Source organism: Zeus faber (genome assembly GCF_960531495.2).
Source record: "Zeus faber genome assembly, chromosome: 6".
NCBI lineage: Eukaryota > Metazoa > Chordata > Actinopteri > Zeiformes > Zeidae > Zeus > Zeus faber.
This window is the reverse complement of record NC_137201.1, coordinates 36,070,824-36,093,249: the sequence shown is the minus strand read 5'-3', so window position 1 is coordinate 36,093,249 and position 22,426 is coordinate 36,070,824. Positions and strand designations below refer to the sequence as shown.

Genomic DNA, 22,426 nt, shown 5'->3' with positions numbered 1-22,426 from the left:
ATCAGTCCTTTCATCTTAACAGATTATTAAAGCTGTGGGGGGAGGAGAACAGAAGGCCAGCCTCCCCCTTTCTCCCTCCCCTCCCATCTCCCCCGCTCCCAGAGCCAGGAAGGAGGACAATCCCCAGGTAAGGAGTGTGTGTGTGTGTGTGTGTGTGTGTGTGTGTGTGTGTGTGTGTGTGTGTGTGTGTGTGTGTGTGTGTGTGTGTGTGTGTGTGTGTGTGTGTGTGTGTGTGTGTGTGTGTGTGTGTGTGTGTGTGTGTGTGTGTGTGTGGCGGCCTACTGGCTGGGCTGTTGGTTATACAGTCTGACAGTCGTCTCACACACTTTGGGTGAAGCAGCCTATCGCTGAAGGAGATCTCCGGTGCGATCAGAGTCTTATGCATGGAGTGGGGTTCGTTCTCCATCATGGATGACAGCTTAGCCATCATCCTCCTTTCTCCGAACACCTGCACTGTGTCCAAGGGGGCCCCACAGGACAGAGCTGGCCTTCTTGATCAGTTTATCAAGTCTCTTCCTGTCAGCTGTGGTGAGGCTGTTGCCCCAGCAGACCACTCCATAAAAGATGGCTGATGCCACCATGGTGTCGCAGAAGGTCCTCAGAAGAGCCCCCTGCACTCCAAAGGACCTAAGTCTTCTAAGCAGATAGAGTCTGCTCTGACCCTTCTTATAAAGTGCATGTATGTGATTAGTCCAGTCCAGTTTATTGTTCAGGTGAACACCTAGGTACTTGTAAGATCCCACTATGTCAATATCCATTCCCTGGATCTTCACCGATTTCGGGGGGGGGGTGTCTGCGCCTGCAGAAATCCACCGCCAGCTCTTTGGTTTTCCCTGCGTTGATCTGAAGGCGGTTCCGCTGGCACCAGTTCACAAAGTCCATGGTGAGTTCTCTGTATTTCCTGTCGTCCTCATCTGTGATGAGGCCAACGATTGCAGAGTCGTCAGAGAACGTCTGCAGGTGACAGCTGGTTGAGTTGTACATGAAGTTTGCAGTGTAGAGGATGAAGAGGAAAGCTGCCAAGACCGTTCTTTGCGGGGCCCCCATGCTGCAGCTGACCATGTTAGACTCGCAGTTCTGAGACCTCATGTACGGTGGCCAGTCCGTGAGGTAGTCCAGGATCCAGGAAGGCAGGTGATGGTCCACTCCTGTGTGCTGCAGCTTGTCCCTCAGAAGCAAAGGCTGAATGGTGTTGAAAGCACTTGAGAAATCAAAGAATATGATCCTCACAGTGCTCTCAGGCTTCTCCAGGTGAGAGAGAGCTCGATGTAGCAGGAAGATGACAGCGTCGTCCGCCTTGATGCCAGGCTGGTTGGCAAACTGGAGCGGGTCCATTGATGATCTCACCAGGGGGTGGAGATGCCCAAGGACCAGCCTCTCCAGGGTCTTCATGTGGTGAGACGTCAGTGCCACCGACCTGTAGCTGCTGGCGTCCTTGGAGTGCGGGATTTTCGGCACCAGCACCACGCAGGATGTCTTCCTGCTGTGGCACTCTCCCCAGCTTCAGGCTCATGTTGAACATGTGCTCCACTATCCCACAGAGCTGGTCTGCCCATGTCCTCAGGAGCCTGGCGCTGATGCCGTCCGGACCTGCAGCCTTTCTCTCCTTCATCTTCTTGAGCTCGTTCCTCACCTGGATGGTAGTGAGGGACAGATTGTAGCAGGGGGGCTGAGTGGAGGGTGTGAATGGGGGGAGGGGGGGGTTGTCTCTGGTAGGAGAAGCAGTAGGGGGTGGCTGTAAGCTGAGTGTTAAAGGAAGGGGGGTGGGGCAGAACACCTGGGGTGCAGACGACGGAGGTAGCAAGATTCAAGAGGTTTATTTGTCACATACATATACATACTTTCATACATATATGCAGTGAAATGTAATGCAGCAGAGGTGAATAGGCCGGGGGAGGGCTAGATGACTGATCAAATCTATAGAAAAACAAGTTAAGATCATTCACCCACCTCTGATCCCCCACAGCCTGGGAGTCAGGTTCATCGTGGCCCGAGATGGTTTTGAGGCCCCCCTCTGGTGTTCTTTTGCTGCAACTGTTCCTCCATCTTTCTTCTGTAATTGTCCTTCCCCTCTCTGATCTTCCTCCTCAGCTGCTTCTGTATCACCTTCAGCTCCTCCTTGTCACCTCATTTAAAGGCCCTTTTCTTCTCCTTGATGAGAGCCTTTATATCCGGAGTAATCCAGGGTTTGCTGTTGGGAAAACACTGTACAGTCCTGGTGGGTACAGTGTTTTCCACACAGAAGTTGATGTAATCTGTTATAGGGTCAGTGAGACCGTCTTCAGTTTCTTTAGACCACCTTTTCACTGTGCGGGTTACAACTGGTTGCCTGAGCACGAGAGGTTTGTACACAAGCAGGAGATGAACAAGGAAAAATCAAAAGAAAAAATGTTAATAATGTTTATTGTAATAATAATGTTTTTCCTTGATGAAGGGACACAAGGGGACATTCACTATGTATTTCAATACAAAACACTAGGTTTTAAATAATCTCTGCTTCAAACTTTATTTAATAATTATGTAATATTTATACTTTAAACTGTATAAACACCTCTATGATAAAGTAGTTCTTAGGTCTAAACACCAAAAAAAAATTCTCAATCTGTTTAGACACAAAGAATTTCACAAAAATAGTATTTTATATTTTATCAATGATTTAATTTAATTCTTAATACAATATCAAACAACCCGGTGGCTTTATAACAATATAATAGATAAAGAAATCTACATTTTTGGGGAACCTTACAAAAGATGAAATTCTAAATAATTGAGACTTGTTGTCTCGTGTTAATGTGTTGGCATAGAGGTGATTAGATTCACCCCCAGTAACTGAATTTAATTCCAATAAGTAACCATTATCATGTTCAATTTCTCATGTTTATAGCAAACCAAATTTCATGAAAAATTCACATTCGGATTAAGCGAGTTACAGTTAATTTTGTAGAGAAGTCTGCATCTCTCAATACACGACACCTACTTCAGGTGCGCTGCAGGGCTGCGAACCGCGTCCTGGCTTTGAGCCCGTTAAAGTTTTTAACTTTGTGTGTAATATGTGTTAATCGGGTCCGAGTCTACCGTGTCCGTCTAATCATGTCGATCGTCGTTTGTGGATGGGTGTAAATGGGAAGACAAGCCACCTGTGGATTATACTGTCTCTGTGGCTTGTTGCCACGGCCAAGGAGGGCATTGTACAACACGGCCGAATCATGGACACGAAGGAGCGAATAGTAACCGGGATAGTACCTCGACACAGCTTGCACTACAGTCGGGATGTTCTGATTGCCTTGCGCCATAAACCATCGCCTCTGCTCCCGAAGATCTTGGATTTTATTCCCCCGGAGCTACGAAGGCCTACTAGGCGGAAACGAGGAAGGAGAGGTGGAGTTCGTAACAGGCTGCGGCGTAGATCTACTAGACCGCCGTTACCCTCCATCATTCTCTCCAATCTTCGCTCCTTGAACAATAGGATTGATGAAGTCCGAACCTACACAAGGTACTGTGCCGAATTTCGTGAAGCATCGATTCTATATTTTACCGAGATGGCTTCAATCCAACATGCCAGACTCTCTGTTCGGGATAAACAGGTTCACCCTGACCCGGCTGGACAGAGATGAGAACTCGGAGAAATGTAAGGGCCGAGGAATCTGTATTTATATCAGTGACCTCTGGTGCCGTCAGTTCACCGTTAAAGAGACTGTCTGCGATTCCAATGTAGAGCTGCTCTGTCTGACTTTAAGACCTTTCTATCTTCCGCGAGAATTCGGATCAGTACTGTTGTGCGCGGTGTATGTGCCACCGAGTGGCAAGGCTGCGCTTGCTGCCGCAGCGCATTTATTTTCTTCGTAGATTAAAATAATTTAGGGCCAGCAGCTAAATTATATATTTATTTGTTACTTCTGTAATTCAGAGCATCATGCTCTACGGTACCTGGTGGAGCAACCTCACAGTGTAAAATAAAAGTAAACTTCAATATCAGTTAAAACTTTGCTCCAAAATCATTGGACTCCCTGTAGCTCAAGCCTTTCAAGAGGCCCATAGCAATAGCTTGGTTAGGCTGCCCATAAAGATTTCCTCTGACTCCACACATGTTTTGCACAATGAATATCAGCCCCTGCCTTCAAATAGGCGCTTCAGAGTCCCTTCCATCAATCGAAATAGGCTTGAAAACTCCTTTGTACATCAGTCCATTCTACTACTAAACAAACAAATGATTCTAGAGCCTTTTATGATTTCATGGGTATTAGTCTTCTTATGTCTTTGTAAATTGTCTTACCTGTCATTTGTGCTGTTTTTTGTGTATCTGTGGGCTGTGCCATGTCATGTGTCTGTACTTGTGTTTATCCTGTCAACACCTGTGCTTGTCTAATCTGTCATCTGTGTTGCTTGTGTATCGTTGTGCTGTCATGCCAGGTGCAATTTGTACTTTGTGCCTATGACACATGTGTCCTTTCCTGTCACTCCAGTGATTGTTTACCTGTACGGCGTAAATGTTGTTAGGGCATTTCCCAGGGACGCAAAATGAATTTCAGTGCCCTACTGACCAATAAAGTTGTATCGTACACTTTTTTGTTAAAAAGGCCACTTTGGCTGAATTTTACTTTTTATTCGCACACGTGCTCCTAAATACATTTTCAGTTTGCACACATCTATTTTTAGTCTCAACTGCAAGTGAAATGCTCGCACTGTCGAGCCCTGCTACTTTCAGCAGGATACATTTGTCTCAAACTGGTAACATGAACATGAGTTCAATGTTTTTCAGTTTCCTTCCCAGTCACCGGATCTGAACACCTCTGGGATGTGATAGAACGGGAGATCCACAGCATCAATGTGCAGTTGACAAATCTGTAGGAACTGTGTGATGCAATCATGTCAACATAGAGTACAATGTCAAATATTATATAATAGTATAGTGTTCTTAATTAAGTTGTGTGTGTGTGTGTGTGTGTGTGTGTGTGTGTGTGTGTGTGTGTGTGTGTGTGTGTGTGTGTGTGTGTGTGTGTGTGTGTGTGTGTGTGTGTGTGTGTCCAGCTAAATGTTTGATCTGGAAGTTGTTTAATGAAATCTGTTATTCTCCTTCAGAAACTTGCCTTCATGGTGTCGTTAGGCCTGGTTACCCACGACCACCTGGAGGGTAAGATGCTCTCTGAAGCTGCTCCTCCCACGGCCCGTCCTCCATTCTGATTTTGACGCTGTTTATCTGATTTCAGAAATCCAGAACAAAAGACAAGAGCGCAAACGAAGAACAACAGCGAACCCGGTGTACAGTGGAGCTGTGTTTGAGCCTGAGGTACAGCCAATCAGAGACCAGATACCATTCTGTGCTGTTTACCCCTAACAGCTAATCAGAGACCTGATAACCTTATGTGCCGTTTAACACTTGCAGCCAATCAATGGCCAGATAACATTTTGTGCTGTTTCACCCTAACAGCCAATCAGAGAACAGATGACAATCTATGCTGTTTAAGCTTTACAGGCAATCGGAGACCAGATAGCATTCTGTGCTGTTTAACCCTAACAGCCAATCAGACACCAGATAATTAACAAGTCACTAAATCAAAAAAACTTTCTAAAAAGTAGAAAGTGGAGATGGTGGTCCAGAAGGAAGAAAGAAAGCTAAACGCAATCCCCAGGAAGGTTGAGTGGTTGTGGGTTTTACCTAGCATGCACTAGTGGATCACAGTTTTGCACTTTGTGTTTCAGAGGAAGAAGAGTGCAGTGAGTTACCTGAACAGCCCTCTTCATCAAGGAACCAGAAAGAGAGGTCAGTACAAATACTGCATGTACTACTACAATCTGCGAGCAGTACTACAACCTACTAAACCTAGTAGCCTGCATGCCCAGGGACTACTACTACTACAACATTACTAATATACATATAATATACATACATATAACTAATATAAATACAACAATAGAGTACTTGTTGTAATAATCCATCCAATGAGTAATTTCCCCAAGCGCTGCGTTATGCATCTTTGTTTGCACTCACTCCCATGTTGTGGGCAAGTATTGAAGTGCACCATGTCATAAAATATTGGTGTTAAGCAGTGTCGCTATGTCACAGATCAGCGGCAGAACGTTTTTACGGATGGATTATTTCAACATTTCGCCATCTGCTACCGCGTAACGGCAACATAAGGTGAGGTAAATTGAAAAGTGCCTTTCCACGCTGTGCCGCGTCAGAGGCTTTACCATGTGTCTTTCTTTTTTAATATAAAGTCTTTATTGAATAAACAGAAATCAAAGGGGGGTTAATACAGTGAAATACCGTGTGCCATGGTATTTTTGTAGATACCATACAATTCTGTGAAATTTCATAGAGGGTTAGGGTTAGAGCGACAGCTAGATGTACTGCAACCTGCTAAACATACAATACTCCTTGCTCATGAAGTACTACTACTACTACTACTACTTGAGTACTAGAGCCACTGCTAAATATTTTACAATCTACTCAGCCTACTAGTCTGCATGCTCAGGAACTGCTACTAGAGTACTACTACTAGAGCCACTGCTAGGTGTACTACAACCTGCTAAACTCGCAAGCCTGCATGCTCAGGAACTGCTACTACTACTAGAGTACTAGAGCCACTGCAGGATGTATTAATCCCTGCTAAACCTACTAGTCTACTTGCATACAAACTACTAATAGACTACTACTGGAGTACTAGAGCCTCTGCTAGATGTAGTTAAACCTGCTAGCCATCATGCCACTAGACCACTACCACTAGACTACTTCTTCTACTAAATCACTTAAACCACTAGCACTTACTAGGTACAGTACATTGGTACAGGTTTAGACCTACTTGAACCTACCAGTTACAGTTGACTTGTTCAGGTGTAGACCTAGTATAACTCCTAGATACAGTAGACTGGTAGAGGTGTAGACTTACTAGAACCTACATACCATAGTAAACTGGTACAGGCATTGGCCTACTAGATATAGTTGACTGGTACAGGTAGAGACCTACTACATATAGTGGCCTGGTACAGGTGTAGACCGACTAGAACCGACTTGGTACAGCAGACTGGTACAGGTGTAGACCTACTAGATGCAGTAGACTGGTACGGGTGTAAAACTACTAAATACAGTAGACTGATACAGGTGTAGAGCGACTAGAACCTACTAGGTACAGCAGACTGGTACAGGTGTAGACCGACTAGAACTAACTAGATACAGTGGAATGGTACATGTTTAGACCTACTAGAACCGGTTGGATGGAGTAGACTGGTAAAGGTATAGTTTTACTTGAACCTGTTAGATACAGCAGACGAGTACATGTTTGGACCTACTAGATACAGTAGACTGGTACAGATTTATACCTACTAGATACAGTAGAATGGTACAAGGTTAGACCTATTAGACACAGTAGACTGGTAAAGGTTTAGACCTATTAGACACAGTAGACTGGTACAGGTTTAGAACGACTAGATACAGTATACTGGTAAAGGTTTAGACCTACAAGATACAGTAGACTGGTACAGGTTTAGACCTACTAGAACCTATTAGATACAGTAGACTGGTACAGGTTTAGACCTACTAGATACAGTAGATTGGTACAGGTTTAGACCTACTAGAAACTTTTCGATACAGTAGAATGATACAGGTTTAGATCTACTAGATACAGTAGACTGGTACACGTTTAGACCTATTAGACACAGTAGACTGGTAAAGGTTAGACCTATTAGACACAGTAGACTGGTACAGGTTTAGACCTATTAGACACAGTAGACTGGTACAGGTTTAGACCTATTAGACACAGTAGATTGGTACAGGTTTAGACCTACTAGAACCTATTCGATACAGTAGAATGCTACAGGTTTAGATCTACTAGATACAGTAGACTGGTACAGGTTTAGAATGACTAGATACAGTATACTGGTAAAGGTTTAGACCTACTAGATACAGTAGGCTGGTACAGGTTTAGACCTACTAGAACCTATTAGACACAGTAGAATGATACAGGTTTAGACCTACTAGATACAGTCGACTGATACTGGGGTAGACCTACTAGATACAGTAGACTGGTACAGGTATAGACCTACTAGATATAGTGGCCTGGTACATGTGTAGACCAGCTAGAACTTACTATGTACAGCAGACTGGTACAGGTGTAGACCTACTAGATGCAGTAGACTGGAAAATGTGTAAAACTACTAAATAGAGTAGGCTGATACAGGTGTAGACCGACTAGAACCTACTAGGTACAGCAGACTGTTACAGGTGTAGACCGACTAGAACCTACTAGGTACAGCAGACTGTTACAGGTGTAGACCGACTAGAACTAACTAGATACAGTGGAATGGTACATGTTTAGACCTATTAAGGGATGGTAGCTCAGGAGGTAGAGCTGGTAGTCTAGTAATCTAAAGGTTGCCAGGCTCCTCCTGCTAGCATGCTGAGTGTCCTTGAGCAAGACACTTAACCCCTAATTGCTCCTGATGGCTGCGTCCGTCGGTGTTTGAACAATTGTAAGTTGCTTTGGATAAAACGTCTGCCTAATGTAATGTACAAAATACAGTAGATTTAGACCTACTAGATACAGTAGACTGGTACAGGTTTAGACCTACTAGATACAGTAGACTGGTACAAGTTTAGACCTATTCGATACAGTAGAATGATACAGGTTTAGACCCACTAGATACAGTAGACTGGTACTAGAGATGGACTGATCCACTGTTTATCAGTTCCAATCTGATTCAGATACACAAGTGCCGATACCAGAAGTATTTGTTATTGTTCATATTTTTATTATTAATATTCTCCTTGCCATTTTTTGGGGCCAAAAGTGTCAGCAACACAACAACCGCTGAACCCACGGACAGGGTTGAGGTGTCGTTGGAAAGGGGACGCCTCAGACATCTCGTGGTTCTAGTTTGTTTGATCAAGTTTGGATCTACATTCGGAGAAGAAATTGTGAAAATCTGATTTAATTTGACCGGATTTAGCAGAACATGCATCGCCCATGCGCCAAGGTTCTAAAACTTGTGGTTGGGTGGTGGAGCGAGATGAGTTTGTTGAGTAAGACGCTTTGTGACATTACCATCCAATTCCTTATATGTGTACAGGTTGTGGCTGCGTAGTGTAGACTCCATCATTCTATAGGTTACAAACTGCGCTATTGTAGGTGTCTGTGTACCGTCTTAACTGCTTGATGTCTGCAGGGCTGTTCAATTGAAATGTTATCTAGTTTGCTCCTTTTGTAAATGAATACATTCTGTTCGCATCTAACCTCATGTTAGATGTGTCCCTCCTTACATTGTGGGATTCAAGGAAGTTGTACAATACAAGTTGTAGGAGTCCATGATGCGTTTCATGGGCTCGAAACGTATCGGAAAAAATGGGACCCAGAAAAGTATAAAGTATCACAGAAAGGCGTCACTGCGTCATTTTGCACTCCGTCATCATTTGAGGCCTCACATGGCATCAAATGGTAACGCTTCAGTCACAACGTCATCATTGCCTGGCACGGTTACAGTCACCTGTCCGTCATTGAGAGTGCAGCTCTATTTCCACAGACAACAGGGTGAGTTCTAACAATGACAAGTTCTGGCTAACATGGACAGTTGTTTTAAAGACAGGAAGGTTGTGCTGTGTAGACCGCATACTAGTTGTTCCAAGAGACGAGCAACCAGGAGACGACAGATCGGGGGGAGCCTATGCTGCGTTCCATTTAAACTTGGAAAATCGTGCCGCGTTTCAGAGAACCCGGAAAACTGTATTACCTACCAAACACAACTAAACTGGTGCAGTGCTGCCTGCAGCTATATTTATTATTATTGTTGTTGTTCGTATTATGTGTAAGGTTACATCACGCTGTAGTAAACTACACAGCACTTCTTGTTGTAAGAGCAAAAAAATATACAAAAATCACTTGGATTTAAATGTATTCCAAAGCAATTTTTTTGAACTGTATGTTAATTAAGCTTCCCATACTTCACATTACCTTCACATACAAACAGGTGTAGGTTTTCAAAATGAATATTTGAAAAAAAAAACGAAGAACATCAAAAACTGGATCTGGACCTCGACCTTTGGATCTTACGTCAACTTCGCCGCCATATTGGAACGGTCGTGGAGTATGACTTTTTTTTTTTTTTTTTTTTTCCCCCTCAAAAACCTTTTTTCTACACTGTGTAGATCATAAACCCTTGAATATAAAACAAGTCATTGAAATCGGTTGAGAAATGTAAACAATGTGGTACTTTTCATCCAAAAAAAAAAAACAGCTCCCCCGTTTATTTGTATTTGTTTACAGACTAGTCTTACCCATTACCCCATGGCGGCGACATTGACATAGGATTATTTTGGTTTTAAACCGAATGCAACCGGCAAGCCAAAGGACGTAACTGTGTAGTTTTTAATCCTCATCCGGTGATTGGTTTCACTGCTTCACGAATAGAAATCCAACTCCCAGTGGCTCTATGGCAGCGCCGGTGCAAATTATCTACGTTGGAGTCATGACGTCTTATTTTGAGGACCAACATAGCTGAATGGCTGCTTCAATCGGTGACGATTAATTAACCCTAACCCTAACTCCAACTGCCAGTTCCAATTTGCGCATTGCGCTTCATATTTTGCTGAGTAGAAATCTTGAGGAGGCAGACCATTTAAATTAGCAAAATAAAACAGCAGGTTCATGGTTCAGCGCAAGATATGCAATGGAATTCAGATCGGCACGTGGATCGGCTACGTCAGTCCGATATCTGATGAGTGAAATACCTCCTTATCGGCACCTGATACTGATATTGGATCAGATCGATCCCATCTCTAACTGGTACAGGTGTAGATCTACTAGAACCTACTAGCCTGCATGTGCTGAAGCTGCTCCCTTCTTCTAGAGGTTTGCGTACTGACTCACTAAACCAGCTGTGACTCGTTCCGTTATATAATTGAGGCGGGATCCATGGGAACTAATTCGATAAGACCATCATCTTAGGATGCAGATTCATCGAGATTCTTTAGCAAATTAATTTAAAATGTTGTTAGAATATGGAAAACAGTTGTTCCACAAATCATGAGCACAACTGTTTAGTTAATACACACATTGTGAGTACTACTACTAAATTCACTCTCCCTCTAATGGAGAAACATTGATTATATGTCAAACAATATGTTTCCTGTTTACAGTTTAAGTCTACTGTATCATTATAGGGTGACATTATAGAGAACAACCTTCTTGATCGTTGAGAGTCAATCCAAGTTATCAGCATCCAAATATTTTAAATTGATTCAATATTAAGGGAACAGGTTCAGCTGAATGCGGTGTCATTGATCCGATATGCGGCCAGCGACTGAGGTTCAAAACTCAATACTGGATCAGTTGAAAATATTCTGAAGCCAATCATTCAGATTGACTTGCAATGATCAAAAAAACGGGTTAAACCAGATTAAACAATACCAGAGTTTTCCTTTAAAATGAGTAGAGGTGATCTAATCCGGTTCAATATAATGTAGTCTGAATGGGATTGATCCATCTCTGGAATGACTTGCGTGTAAATAAAAGTATTGATCGGTAGTACTTATCAGAAGGGCGAGTGGTTTTTACCTCCCATCCCTCTTGTATAACGCTCTGAGGTCTGCTAATGTCTGCTGCACTAACACTCCTCTGTACCTCTACTCCTCTTATCGCTCCCCCTCTCACGCTAGCCAACGAAGACTCCCTTTCTAAGGTATGTCATATAGACTGTTTTTTCCCCCCTCTCCATCTGTCTTTTTTCTTTTGTTTTCCGTCTTTGTCGTCTGTCTCATTTCACCCAGGTCGTCCACCTAAATACAGCAGCGTCCCGGAGCTGATCTCCCCCTCCAGTCCGAATCTCCCCCCAGCCCACAGCTTCCCCCTGCCCAGCCCCAGCTCTGGGGATGTAAGTAACAGCTGGGGGGGGACGGCCACAAACTGGACCAAAAGTCCCTTTCTCTACTTACTACCACCAATAAGACACACCCTATTGGCCCAGTAACTCAATCATGTTGCACCCAAGACCTCCACAAACCACTTCCATCTGATCTGTTGTTCCATTGGATCCTCATCAATCATCATTTGATTTACAGCTTGGTTCAACCTTACAAAGTGAACAGTTTCCTCAGTAATATTGAGCTAAATGTATAGTTGAAGAAGACAGCTTATTGATTGGAGTATGAATGAAAACAGATTCCAAAAAATGGTCGTCCTCGATCCGAGGTTCCTCCCCATGCCTTGCCTCTCTACAGATGATTGGTGGAGTCAGCCAGGGCAGGGAAACTGATTGGTCCAATTCTTCCTCGCAGGGAGACATCCATGAGGATTTCTGCACTGTGTGCAGACGCAGTGGCCAGTTGCTCATGTGTGATACGTGTTCGCGTGTTTATCACCTGGACTGCCTGGATCCACCTCTGAAAACCATTCCTAAAGGCATGTGGATCTGTCCAAAATGTCAAGACCAGGTAACTGCTGCAGTCCACCTTCCTGCCTGTCCTCAGTTTGAGACCAGCAGAGTGACCTGATAAGATAATAGGACTTATAGGACTGTTCAATCCTTTGTAAGCGTACACATGATGCAGTATTGTTTTCTGTGCATCTATCCCATTCATTCTGTAATGATTGACATTTCACATCCATTTACTCCATTTCCTGTCTGCTGATGTTGCCCCCGGGTGGCGGAGTGTCTCCAAGCTCTCATGTCCCAGATCTTCTCTCTGCAGATCCTCAAGAAAGAGGAAGCCATTCCCTGGCCTGGGACCTTGGCCATAGTTCACTCCTACATTGCTTACAAAGAAGGTAACGTTGTTTCCTCATGTCAAACTCTCAAGAGCTCTACAGAACTCGGAACTCTACTATACTCTGTACTTAACTCTGCTGAATTCTACTTAACTCTACTTAACTTTGCTTTACTCTGCTAAACTCTGAACTCTACTTAACTCTGCTTAACTGTGCTTAATTGAACTCTTCTGAACTGTACTTAACTCTGCTAAAGTCTGAACGCTACTAAAGTCTGAACGCTACTAAAGTCTGAACGCTACTAAAGTCTGAACGCTACTAAAGTCTGAACGCTACTAAAGTCTGAACGCTACTAAAGTCGTCTGAACGCTACTAAAGTCGTCTGAACGCTACTAAAGTCGTCTGAACGCTACTAAAGTCGTCTGAACGCTACTAAAGTCGTCTGAACGCTACTAAAGTCTGAACGCTACTAAAGTCTGAACGCTACTAAAGTCTGAACGCTACTAAAGTCGTCTGAACGCTACTAAAGTCGTCTGAACGCTACTAAAGTCGTCTGAACGCTACTAAAGTCGTCTGAACGCTACTAAAGTCGTCTGAACGCTACTAAAGTCTGAACGCTACTAAAGTCTGAACGCTACTAAAGTCTGAACGCTACTAAAGTCTGAACGCTACTAAAGTCGTCTGAACGCTACTAAAGTCGTCTGAACGCTACTAAAGTCGTCTGAACGCTACTAAAGTCGTCTGAACGCTACTAAAGTCGTCTGAACGCTACTAAAGTCGTCTGAACGCTACTAAAGTCTGAACGCTACTAAAGTCTGAACGCTACTAAAGTCGTCTGAACGCTACTAAAGTCGTCTGAACGCTACTAAAGTCGTCTGAACGCTACTAAAGTCGTCTGAACGCTACTAAAGTCGTCTGAACGCTACTAAAGTCTGAACGCTAGTAAAGTCTGAACGCTAGTAAAGTCGACTGAACGCTAGTAAAGTCGACTGAACGCTAGTAAAGTCGACTGAACGCTACTATGCGCTGTTTAGCGCCACTAAACCGGGCTGAACACTACCAAACTGGGCTGAACTCTATTGAGCGCTACCAAACTCTGTTGAGCGCCACAAAACACTGTTGAACGCTACTCAACGCTGTTGAACATTACTAAACTCTGTTGAACGCTACTAAACTCTACTATACTGTGTTAAATGCTACTAAACGCTGTTGAACGCTACTAAACGCTGTTGAATGCTACTCAGTGCTGTTGAATGCTACTCAGTGCTGTTGAACGCCACTAAACTGTGCCGAACGCCACCAAACGCTGTTGAATGTCACCAAACGCTGTTGAACACTACAAAACTGTGCTGAACACTATTGAGCGCTACCAAACTCTGAATGCCACAAAACGCTGCTGAACGCTACCAAACTCTGTTGAACGCTACTTAACTCTATTAAACTCTACTTAACTGTGTTGAATGCTGCTATACTGTGTTGAACGCTACCAAACGCTGTTGAATAATACCAGACGCTGTTGAATGCTACTCAACGCTGTTGAATGCTACTCAACGCTGTTGAATGCTACTCAACGCTGTTGAATGCTACTCAACGCTGTTGAACGCTACTCAACGCTGTTGAACGCCACTAACCTGTGTTGAACGCCACTAACCTGTGTTGAACGCCACTAACCTGTGTTGAACACTACCAAACGCTGTTGAACACTACTAAACTCTACTAAACTGTGTTGAACGCTACTAAACGCTGTTGAACGCTACTAAACGCTGTTGAACGCTACTAAATGCTGTTCAAAGCTATTCACATTTGTGACGTGGCGCCGCCCGTTAGCGGCAGCCCATACAGATGTATTTATTTATTTACATTTTTGTATTTATACCATTTATTATCACTACGTCTGCCAAAAACTCATCGGCAGTGATCTTCTACAGCCGCGATGCACTCATGGATATTAGAATTTCCCTGGAAGATCAACTTTGGGACCTTTTATCTGCGGATCCAGACTGGCCCTCAGAGATTTTATGCCCCAACTCTTTGAACAACAATAACAATAACAGCAACAACAATGGAGACGCTGTTCAAGGGAACCGCGGTAAAGGTGGCGCCATTTGGGTCAGAATGAGGGCGCAACCTTACTGTCCACCTCTGCCAAGCATAATTCTTGCTAATGTCCAGTCCCTGGAGAACAAGATGGATGACCTTCGAGCAAAGATTACATTCCAATGGGATACGAGAAACTGTTGCGTCTTCTACCTGATGGAGACATGGCTGAACCCACTGGTGCTATATAAAGCCATATGTCCAGCTCAGTCCTTCTCTAACCCTAACCCTGTTCCGTGCTGACAGATCATAGGAGTCGGGAAATCAAAGGGTGGAGGTGTCTGCCCCATGTTAAACAGCCACTGGTGTAACTCAGACAACATTAAGACTCTCTCCCGCTCCTGCTCGTCGCTCGACCTCTCATGCAGTCTATTCTACCTCCCCCGGGAATTCAGCATGGTCATTATTACAGCGGTTTATATTCCACCGCAAGCGGACACCGACACAACACTATTGGACCTGTATGATGTGTTGTGCAGACTTTAGAACAATCATTCCGATGCGGCTGTGGTGGTGACTGGGGACTTTAACGAGGCGAACCTTAAAAAAGTTCGGCCTAATTTCCATCAACACATTATGTGTGCCACCAAGGGAGATAGAACTTTTGACTACTGCCACAAACCATACAAGAACAGATACAAGATCGTCTGACTCCCTGCTTTCGGGAAGTCAGATCATTACGCTATTTCGTTACTTCCTGTTTACAAGCTGTGCATCGCACGTGGAACGGTAGTGATGATGGACATAAAGCCGTGGTCAGACGCCATGCTTCAGGGCGCTCTTACTGACAGACTGGGACATGTTCCAATCAAGTTCCAATAATTCAAGATTCAAGAGGTTTATTCGTCACATACATACAGTGGGGCAAAAAAGTATTTAGTCAGCCACCAATTGTGCAAGTTCTCCCACTTAAAAAGATGAGAGGCCTGTTATTTTCATCATAGGTATACCTCAACTATGAGAGACAAAATGAGAAAAAAAAATCCAGAAAATCACATTGTCTGATTTTTTAAGAATTTATGTGCAAATTATGGTGGAAAATAAGTATTTGGTCAATAACAAAAGTTCATCTCAATACTTTGTTATATTCCCTTTGTTTGCAATGACAGATGTCAAACGTTTTCTGTAAGTCTTCACAAGGTTTTCACACACTGTTGCTGGTATTTTGGCCCATTCCTCCATGCAGATCTCCTCTAGAGCAGTGATGTTTTGGGGCTGTCGCTGGGCAACACGGACTTTCAACTCCCTCCAAAGATTTTCTATGGGGTTGAGATCTGCAGACTGGCTAGGCCACTCCAGGACCTTGAAATGCTTCTTACGAAGTCACTCCTTCGTTGCCCGGGAGGTGTGTTTGGGATCATTGTCATGCTGAAAGACCCAGCCACGTTTCATCTTCAATGCCCTTGCTGATGGAAGGAGGTTTTCACTCAAAATCTCACGATACATGGCCCCATTCATTCTTTCCTTTACACGCATCAGTCGTCCTGGTCCCTTTGCAGAAAAACAGCCCCAAAGCATGTTTCCACCCCCATGCTTCACAGTAGGTATGGTGTTCTTTGGATGCAGCTCAGCTTTCTTTCTCCTCCAAACACGACAAGTTGAGTTTTTACCAAAAAGTTCTATTTTGGTTTCATCTGACCATATGACATTCTCCCAATCCTCTTCTGGATCATCCAAATGCTCTCTAGCAAACTTCAGACGGGTCTGGACATGTACAGGCTTAAGCAGGGGGACACGTCTGGCACTGCAGGATTTGAGTCCCTGGCGGCGTAGTGTGTTACTGATGGTAGCCTTTGTTACTTTGGTCCCAGCTCTCTGCAGGTCATTCACTAGGTCCCCCCGTGTGGTTCTGGGATGTTTGCTCACCGTTCTTGTGATCATTTTGACCCCACGGGTGAGATCTTGCGTGGAGCCCCAGATCGAGGGAGATTATCAGTGGTCCTGTATGTCTTCCATTTTCTAATAATTGCTCCCACAGTTGATTTCTTCACAACAAGCTGCTTACCTATTGCAGATTCAGTCTTCCCAGCCTGGTGCAGGTCTACAATTTTGTTTCTGGTGTCCTTTGACAGATCTTTGGTCTTGGCCACAGTGGAGTTTGGAGTGTGACTGTTTGAGGTTGTGGACAGGTGTCTTTTATACTGATAACGAGTTCAAACAGGTGCCATTAATACAGGTAACGAGTGGAGGACAGAGGAGCCTCTTAAAGAAAAAGTTACAGGTCTGTGAAAGCCAGAAATCTTGCTTGTTTGTAGGTGACCAAATACTTATTTTACTGAGGAATTTACCAATTAATTCATTAAAAATCCTACAATGTGATTTCCTGGATTCTTTCCCCCCATTCTGTCTCTCATAGTCGAAGTGTACCTATGATGAAAATTACAAGCCTCTCTCATCTTTTTAAGTGGGAGAACTTGCACAATTGGTGGCTGACTAAATACTTTTTTGCCCCACTGTATACATCCTTTCATACATATATGCAGTGAAATTACATCAGCGAGTTTACGGAAGAAGTTACCTGCTTTATAGCTAAGTTAGCGGATAGCATCGTTCCCACGGTAAAAGTTTGGATATTTCTGAACCAGAAACAGTGGGTCGATAAATCCATCCGCTGTGCTCTGAATGCTTGCACGGCCGAAATATGGACAGTTACAAAGCGCCGTCGTACAATCTGCTGAGGGCGGTGAAGGACGGTAAAAGGATGTATAGGGACAGAGTGGGGGACATCAGATGCTTGTGGCAGGGGCTGCAGACTATTAAGAACTACAACAGCAACTCCTCTACACGAGTGTGGACGCCTCCCTAGCCAACGAACTGAACTCCTTTTTTGCGCGGTTTGAGTTTGGCAACAACACCCCTAGCTTGCCAGCTAATTGGAGTTACTGCGCTGGGGATGAGCGCGCGTGACGCCAGGAGGGCTCTGATGCGTGTGAACACCAGGAAAGCTGTGGCCCTAGATGGCATATCTGGGAGAGTACTGAAGACCTGGGCTAACCAGTTAGCCCAGGTGTTCACTAGGATATTCAATGCCTCACTGGCCGAGTCGGTGGTCCCATCCTGCTTCAAGAGGTCCACCATCACTCCCGGTGGCCCTTAAGGGTTACATCTGCGCCTCCCTTCGCCGCACTGCAACAGTTTGCGTACCGGCATAACAAACGGACGACGCGGTCTCCCAGGTACTGCACACCACGCTCACGCACCTGGATGGCTGGAAGGGGGCCTATGTGAGATTGCTGTTCATAGACTATAATTCAGCTTTCAATACCATAGTCCCCACGAGACTGGCTGTCAAGCAGCAGGAGCTAGAACTGAGCAGGTGGTTAGGGTGGGGAGACACAGCTCCCTCAACCTGAACACAGAATCCCCCCAGGGCTGTGTCCTCAGCCCCCTGCTGTACTCCCTGTGCACACAACTGTGTCGCCACGTCCAACTCCAACACCATCATCAAGTTTGCTGACAACACTGTTGTGGTGGGCCTGATCACCGACGACGATGAGAAGATCTACTGTGAGGAGGTGGCTGACCTGTCACTCTTGTGCCAGGACAACAGCCCACCCCTGAATGTCTGTAAACAAAGGGGCTGATTGTGGACTTCAGGAGGGGATTACAACTGAGGACGCACGCGCCATCGGTGATTAATGGGACTTCTGTCGACAGGGTGCACAGCTTCAAGTACCTGGGAGTCCACATCACAAAGGATTTAAAATGGACTTTACATACAGACACTGGTGAGAGGCGAGGGAGCATCTTTACCACCTCAGGGCGCTAAAGAAATTCAGGTTCTCATGAGGATCTTCAAGTCCTTCTACTCTGGAATGGTGGAGAGCATCCTGACAGGCAACACCACTGCCTGGTTTGGGAACTGTACTGCTCAGGACAAGCGGGCCCTGCAGAGGGTGGTGCGTTCAGCCGAACGTACCACTGGAACTACCCTCCCCACCATGCAGAACTTTAACCCTAGGAGGTGTAGTAGCAGAGCCCACAGGATCATGAAGGATCCTCATCACCCCAACAACGGACTGTTCTAGCTGCTGCGGTCGGGCAAGCGCCTCCACAGTCACAGCGAGGACAGAGAGACTGAGGCGGAGTTTTTTCCCGCAAGCCATAAGGATTGTCAATGCTGAACTCACCAGGGGTCCAACAAAAAGCACTGAGACACTCACACAGGCCCCACTGCCTTACTGTACTGTATGTAGCATACTGTACTGCATACTGTATCATTGTTCTGGTTACTGCATACTGCACTGTATTGCTGTTCTGTTCGATGTTACTGTATTGCTGTGTTGTACTGTTGTATACTGTACTGGTTATCTACATACTTTATTCACATGCACTTTACTACACATCTGTATATACAAATAGCCTATCCCATACATATCACTCTATTCCCTTGTATTTTGTACCCCCACGTTGTATTATCTTCTGAGTCTTATTTTATGTTTGTTTTATTTTGTTTACTGTATATTCTGTTCACTAACTGCATTACATTTTAGGATCAGTTTGTTTCAGTTAGTTAGCTAGGTAGGATTTAGGTTAGCTATTATGTTCGGTTTAGTAACTATTGTGCATAATCTCTGGGTGCGTTGCAAAGACATTTCACTGCATATATGTATGAAAATATGTATATGTATGTGACAAATAAACATCTTGATTCTTAAACGCCACTTACCTGTGTTGAACGCCACTAACCTGTGTTGAATGCTACCAAACGCTGTTGAACACTACAAAACACTGTTGAACTCTGTTTAACGCTACTAAACTCCACTGAACACTACTCAACGCTGTTGAACGCTACTAAACTGTGTTGAACACTGTTGAACGCTTTTGAATTTAACCAAATGCTGTTGAACGCTACTAAACGCTGTTGAACGCTACTTAACTGTGTTGAACGTTACTAAATTCCGCTGAACGCTACTCAACGCTGTTGAACGCTACTAAACTGTGTTGAACGCTACTAAACTGTGTCGAACACTACTAAACGCTTTTGAACTTAACCAAATGCTGTTTAACGCTCCAAAACGGTGTTTAACGCTCAAAAACTGTGTTGAACGCTACGAAATTCCGCTGAACGCTACAAAACTGTTGAATGCTACTAAACTGTGTTGAACTCTACTAAACGCTGTTGAACGCTACAAAACTGTGTTGAATGCTACAAATTCCGCTGAACGCTACAAAACTGTGTTGAACGCTACTAAATGCTGTTGAACTCTTATAAACTGTGGTCAACGCTACTAAACTGTGGTCAACGCCACTAAACGCTGTTGAACAGCACTAAACACTGTTGAGCTCTGCTTAACTGTGCTAAACTCTGCTTGCTTGTACTAAACTCTGCTTAACTTTGCTAAACTCTGCTTAACTGTATTAAACCCTGCTTAGTTTTGATACACAGTGCTTAACTTTGCTAAGCTCTGCTTAACTTTCCTTAACCCTGCTAAACTCTACTCTGCTTAACTTTGCAAAACTCTGCCTAACTGTACTAAACTCTGCTTAACTTTGTGAAACTGCTAAACTTGGCCTAAATCTGTTGGAACTCTGCTTAACTTTGCTAAATTTGAGTAAAGTGCTAAAGTACTGAAGCTCATACAGGTAAATGTTTGGTCCTGCAGCTAAAGAAGAAGAGAAACAGAAGCTGATGAAGTGGAGTTCTGAACTGAAGCTGGAACGAGAACAGCTTGAGCTCAGAGTCAAACAGCTCAGCAACTCTATAACGGTAAGAAACAGTCAAACAGCTCAGCAACTTTTATTTTTTAACCAAAAATAGTCAAAAAATAGTATGTGACAACAGCCACCCACACCATAGTATACGTCAAATGTCAACGTGTATCCCACAATGCATTTTAAGGGCAAGACGACACTGAAAAGTTGACACACTCTGTTGTGTCATCATCAACCTGCAAAGACTTGAAAGGAAGTTGGGTGGCTTGATGACGATAAGCTACCATTGTTTATACTCCCATACGTTGGAGAACGGTGAGGAAATGTAGGGTAGCAGTGAGGGATTTTAAATGCAACAATTGATATTGACGGAGACAGGCAGTACATCCAGATTGCTGATCAGAATTACTTTTTTTTATATCTAGAGTTTTACAAAGCTCAAGCTCAAACTTTCCTGATACTGATGACTGATTTTGAGCTCTGTGATGGATCCGTAACCCTATGCTTCTGGCATTGCCTTCTTGTGGCATTGATTAACCATCATTTCCTCAGTGCAAATGCTAATTCTTTGTAGTGCAAATGTTGACGTGAGTCATTCTCAGCCAAACAGAAACATCTCAACCATTCTGTAACACTGTTGATGCAACCTCTGTTATCTCTTCAGTAATTTATATTTAAAAAGAATATACAAAAACTGTTCACAATATTATAGATAACATCCAAACCCCCTTTCTCCTTCCAACAGAAATGCATGGAGACCAAAAACAGCATCTTGGCTCGTCAGAAAGAGATGCATCTGTCCCTGGAAAAGGTCAAACACCTGATCCGTTTAATCCAAGCCTTCAACTTCAACCAGGAAGTTCCCTCTGAGGACAGTATTGTAGGTCTGTCCAACTCTGAAGCTAGAGGAGAGGCTCTTCCTGTTGTGAAGGTAAAGCCTGATGCTGCAGCAACCAGGAGACGTGAAGATCTGCAAGCTACTGAAAGCCAGGTGTCACCAGGAGGTAGCCTCAAGGTTGAACCTGGACGCCAAGAGACCAAACCTGCTCTGATGGCAGCTATCAACCCAGCTGGTCGTGGGACTGGTGTAGGAGCCGGGCTAGCGTCTGACAAGCAGGCGAGTCCACGGCCCGATGGGGAGGCTGTTCCTGGACCCAATGGGGGACGGGCTTTTTGGGCTGGCCGGGAGGCGAGTGCTGGGCCTAAGGGCGAGGCGGGTCGGGGACCCGAGGGCGAGGCGGGTCGGGGACCCGAGGGCGAGGCGGGTCGGGGACCCGAGGGCGAGGCGGGTCGGGGACCCGAGGGCGAGGCGGGTCGGGGACCCGAGGGCGAGGCGGGTCCTGGAACCGAGGGCGAGGCGGGTCCTGGAACCGAGGGCGAGGCGGGTCCTGGAACCGAGGGCGAGGCGGGTCCTGGAACCGAGGGCGAGGCGGGTCCTGGAACCGAGGGCGAGGCGGGTCCTGGAACCGAGGGGGAGACGGCTCTTGGATCTGGGGGGGAGGACAGCCTTGGACCTAATGGGGACAAAAGTCCTGTGCCTGGTGGGGAGGAGGGTCTTGGGGCTGACGGGAAGGAGGGTCTTGGGGCTGACGGGAAGGAGGGTCTTGGGGCTGACAGGGAAGAGGGATTTGGGGCTGATGGGAAGGAGGGTCATGGGGCTGATGGGAAGGAGGGTCATGGGACTGACGGGGAAGAGGGTCTTGGGGCTGATGTTGGGTTCCATGCAGAGGAAGTGGGCGTTGTAGAGACTGGAGCAGCTTCAACGGCTAATGTTGAGAGTTTGTCTGTAGCAGCCACCACCAATGGTACTACTGAGCAGGCTGCCCATGATGGCAGCTCAGTAGGAAGCTGCCATGTCCACCCTACCAACTCAGAGAACAAGATGGCTGCCACTAACAGTACAGAGGCAATGAGAAAAGAAGATGGCACCAACAACAGCAAAACCTCACAGCCCTCCCAGCATTCTTTGCCAGCTCTCG

General features: G+C 45.0%; 1 protein-coding gene across 1 annotated transcript in view; it reads left to right on the top strand.

Annotated features, from left to right (window-relative positions):
* Positions 1–22,426, top strand: part of phf21ab (PHD finger protein 21Ab) — a gene marked incomplete at its 3' end in the record, with an annotated part of 65,701 nt that overhangs the window by 26,840 nt on the left and 16,435 nt on the right. The window contains exons 9-17 of the mRNA XM_080002996.1: positions 23–127; positions 5,080–5,131; positions 5,208–5,287; positions 5,701–5,761; positions 11,759–11,862; positions 12,266–12,421; positions 12,680–12,755; positions 20,399–20,502; positions 21,193–22,287. Coding sequence (XP_079859122.1) covers positions 23–127; positions 5,080–5,131; positions 5,208–5,287; positions 5,701–5,761; positions 11,759–11,862; positions 12,266–12,421; positions 12,680–12,755; positions 20,399–20,502; positions 21,193–22,287 — 1,833 coding nt within the window. The remainder of the gene's footprint in view (positions 1–22; positions 128–5,079; positions 5,132–5,207; positions 5,288–5,700; positions 5,762–11,758; positions 11,863–12,265; positions 12,422–12,679; positions 12,756–20,398; positions 20,503–21,192; positions 22,288–22,426) is intronic.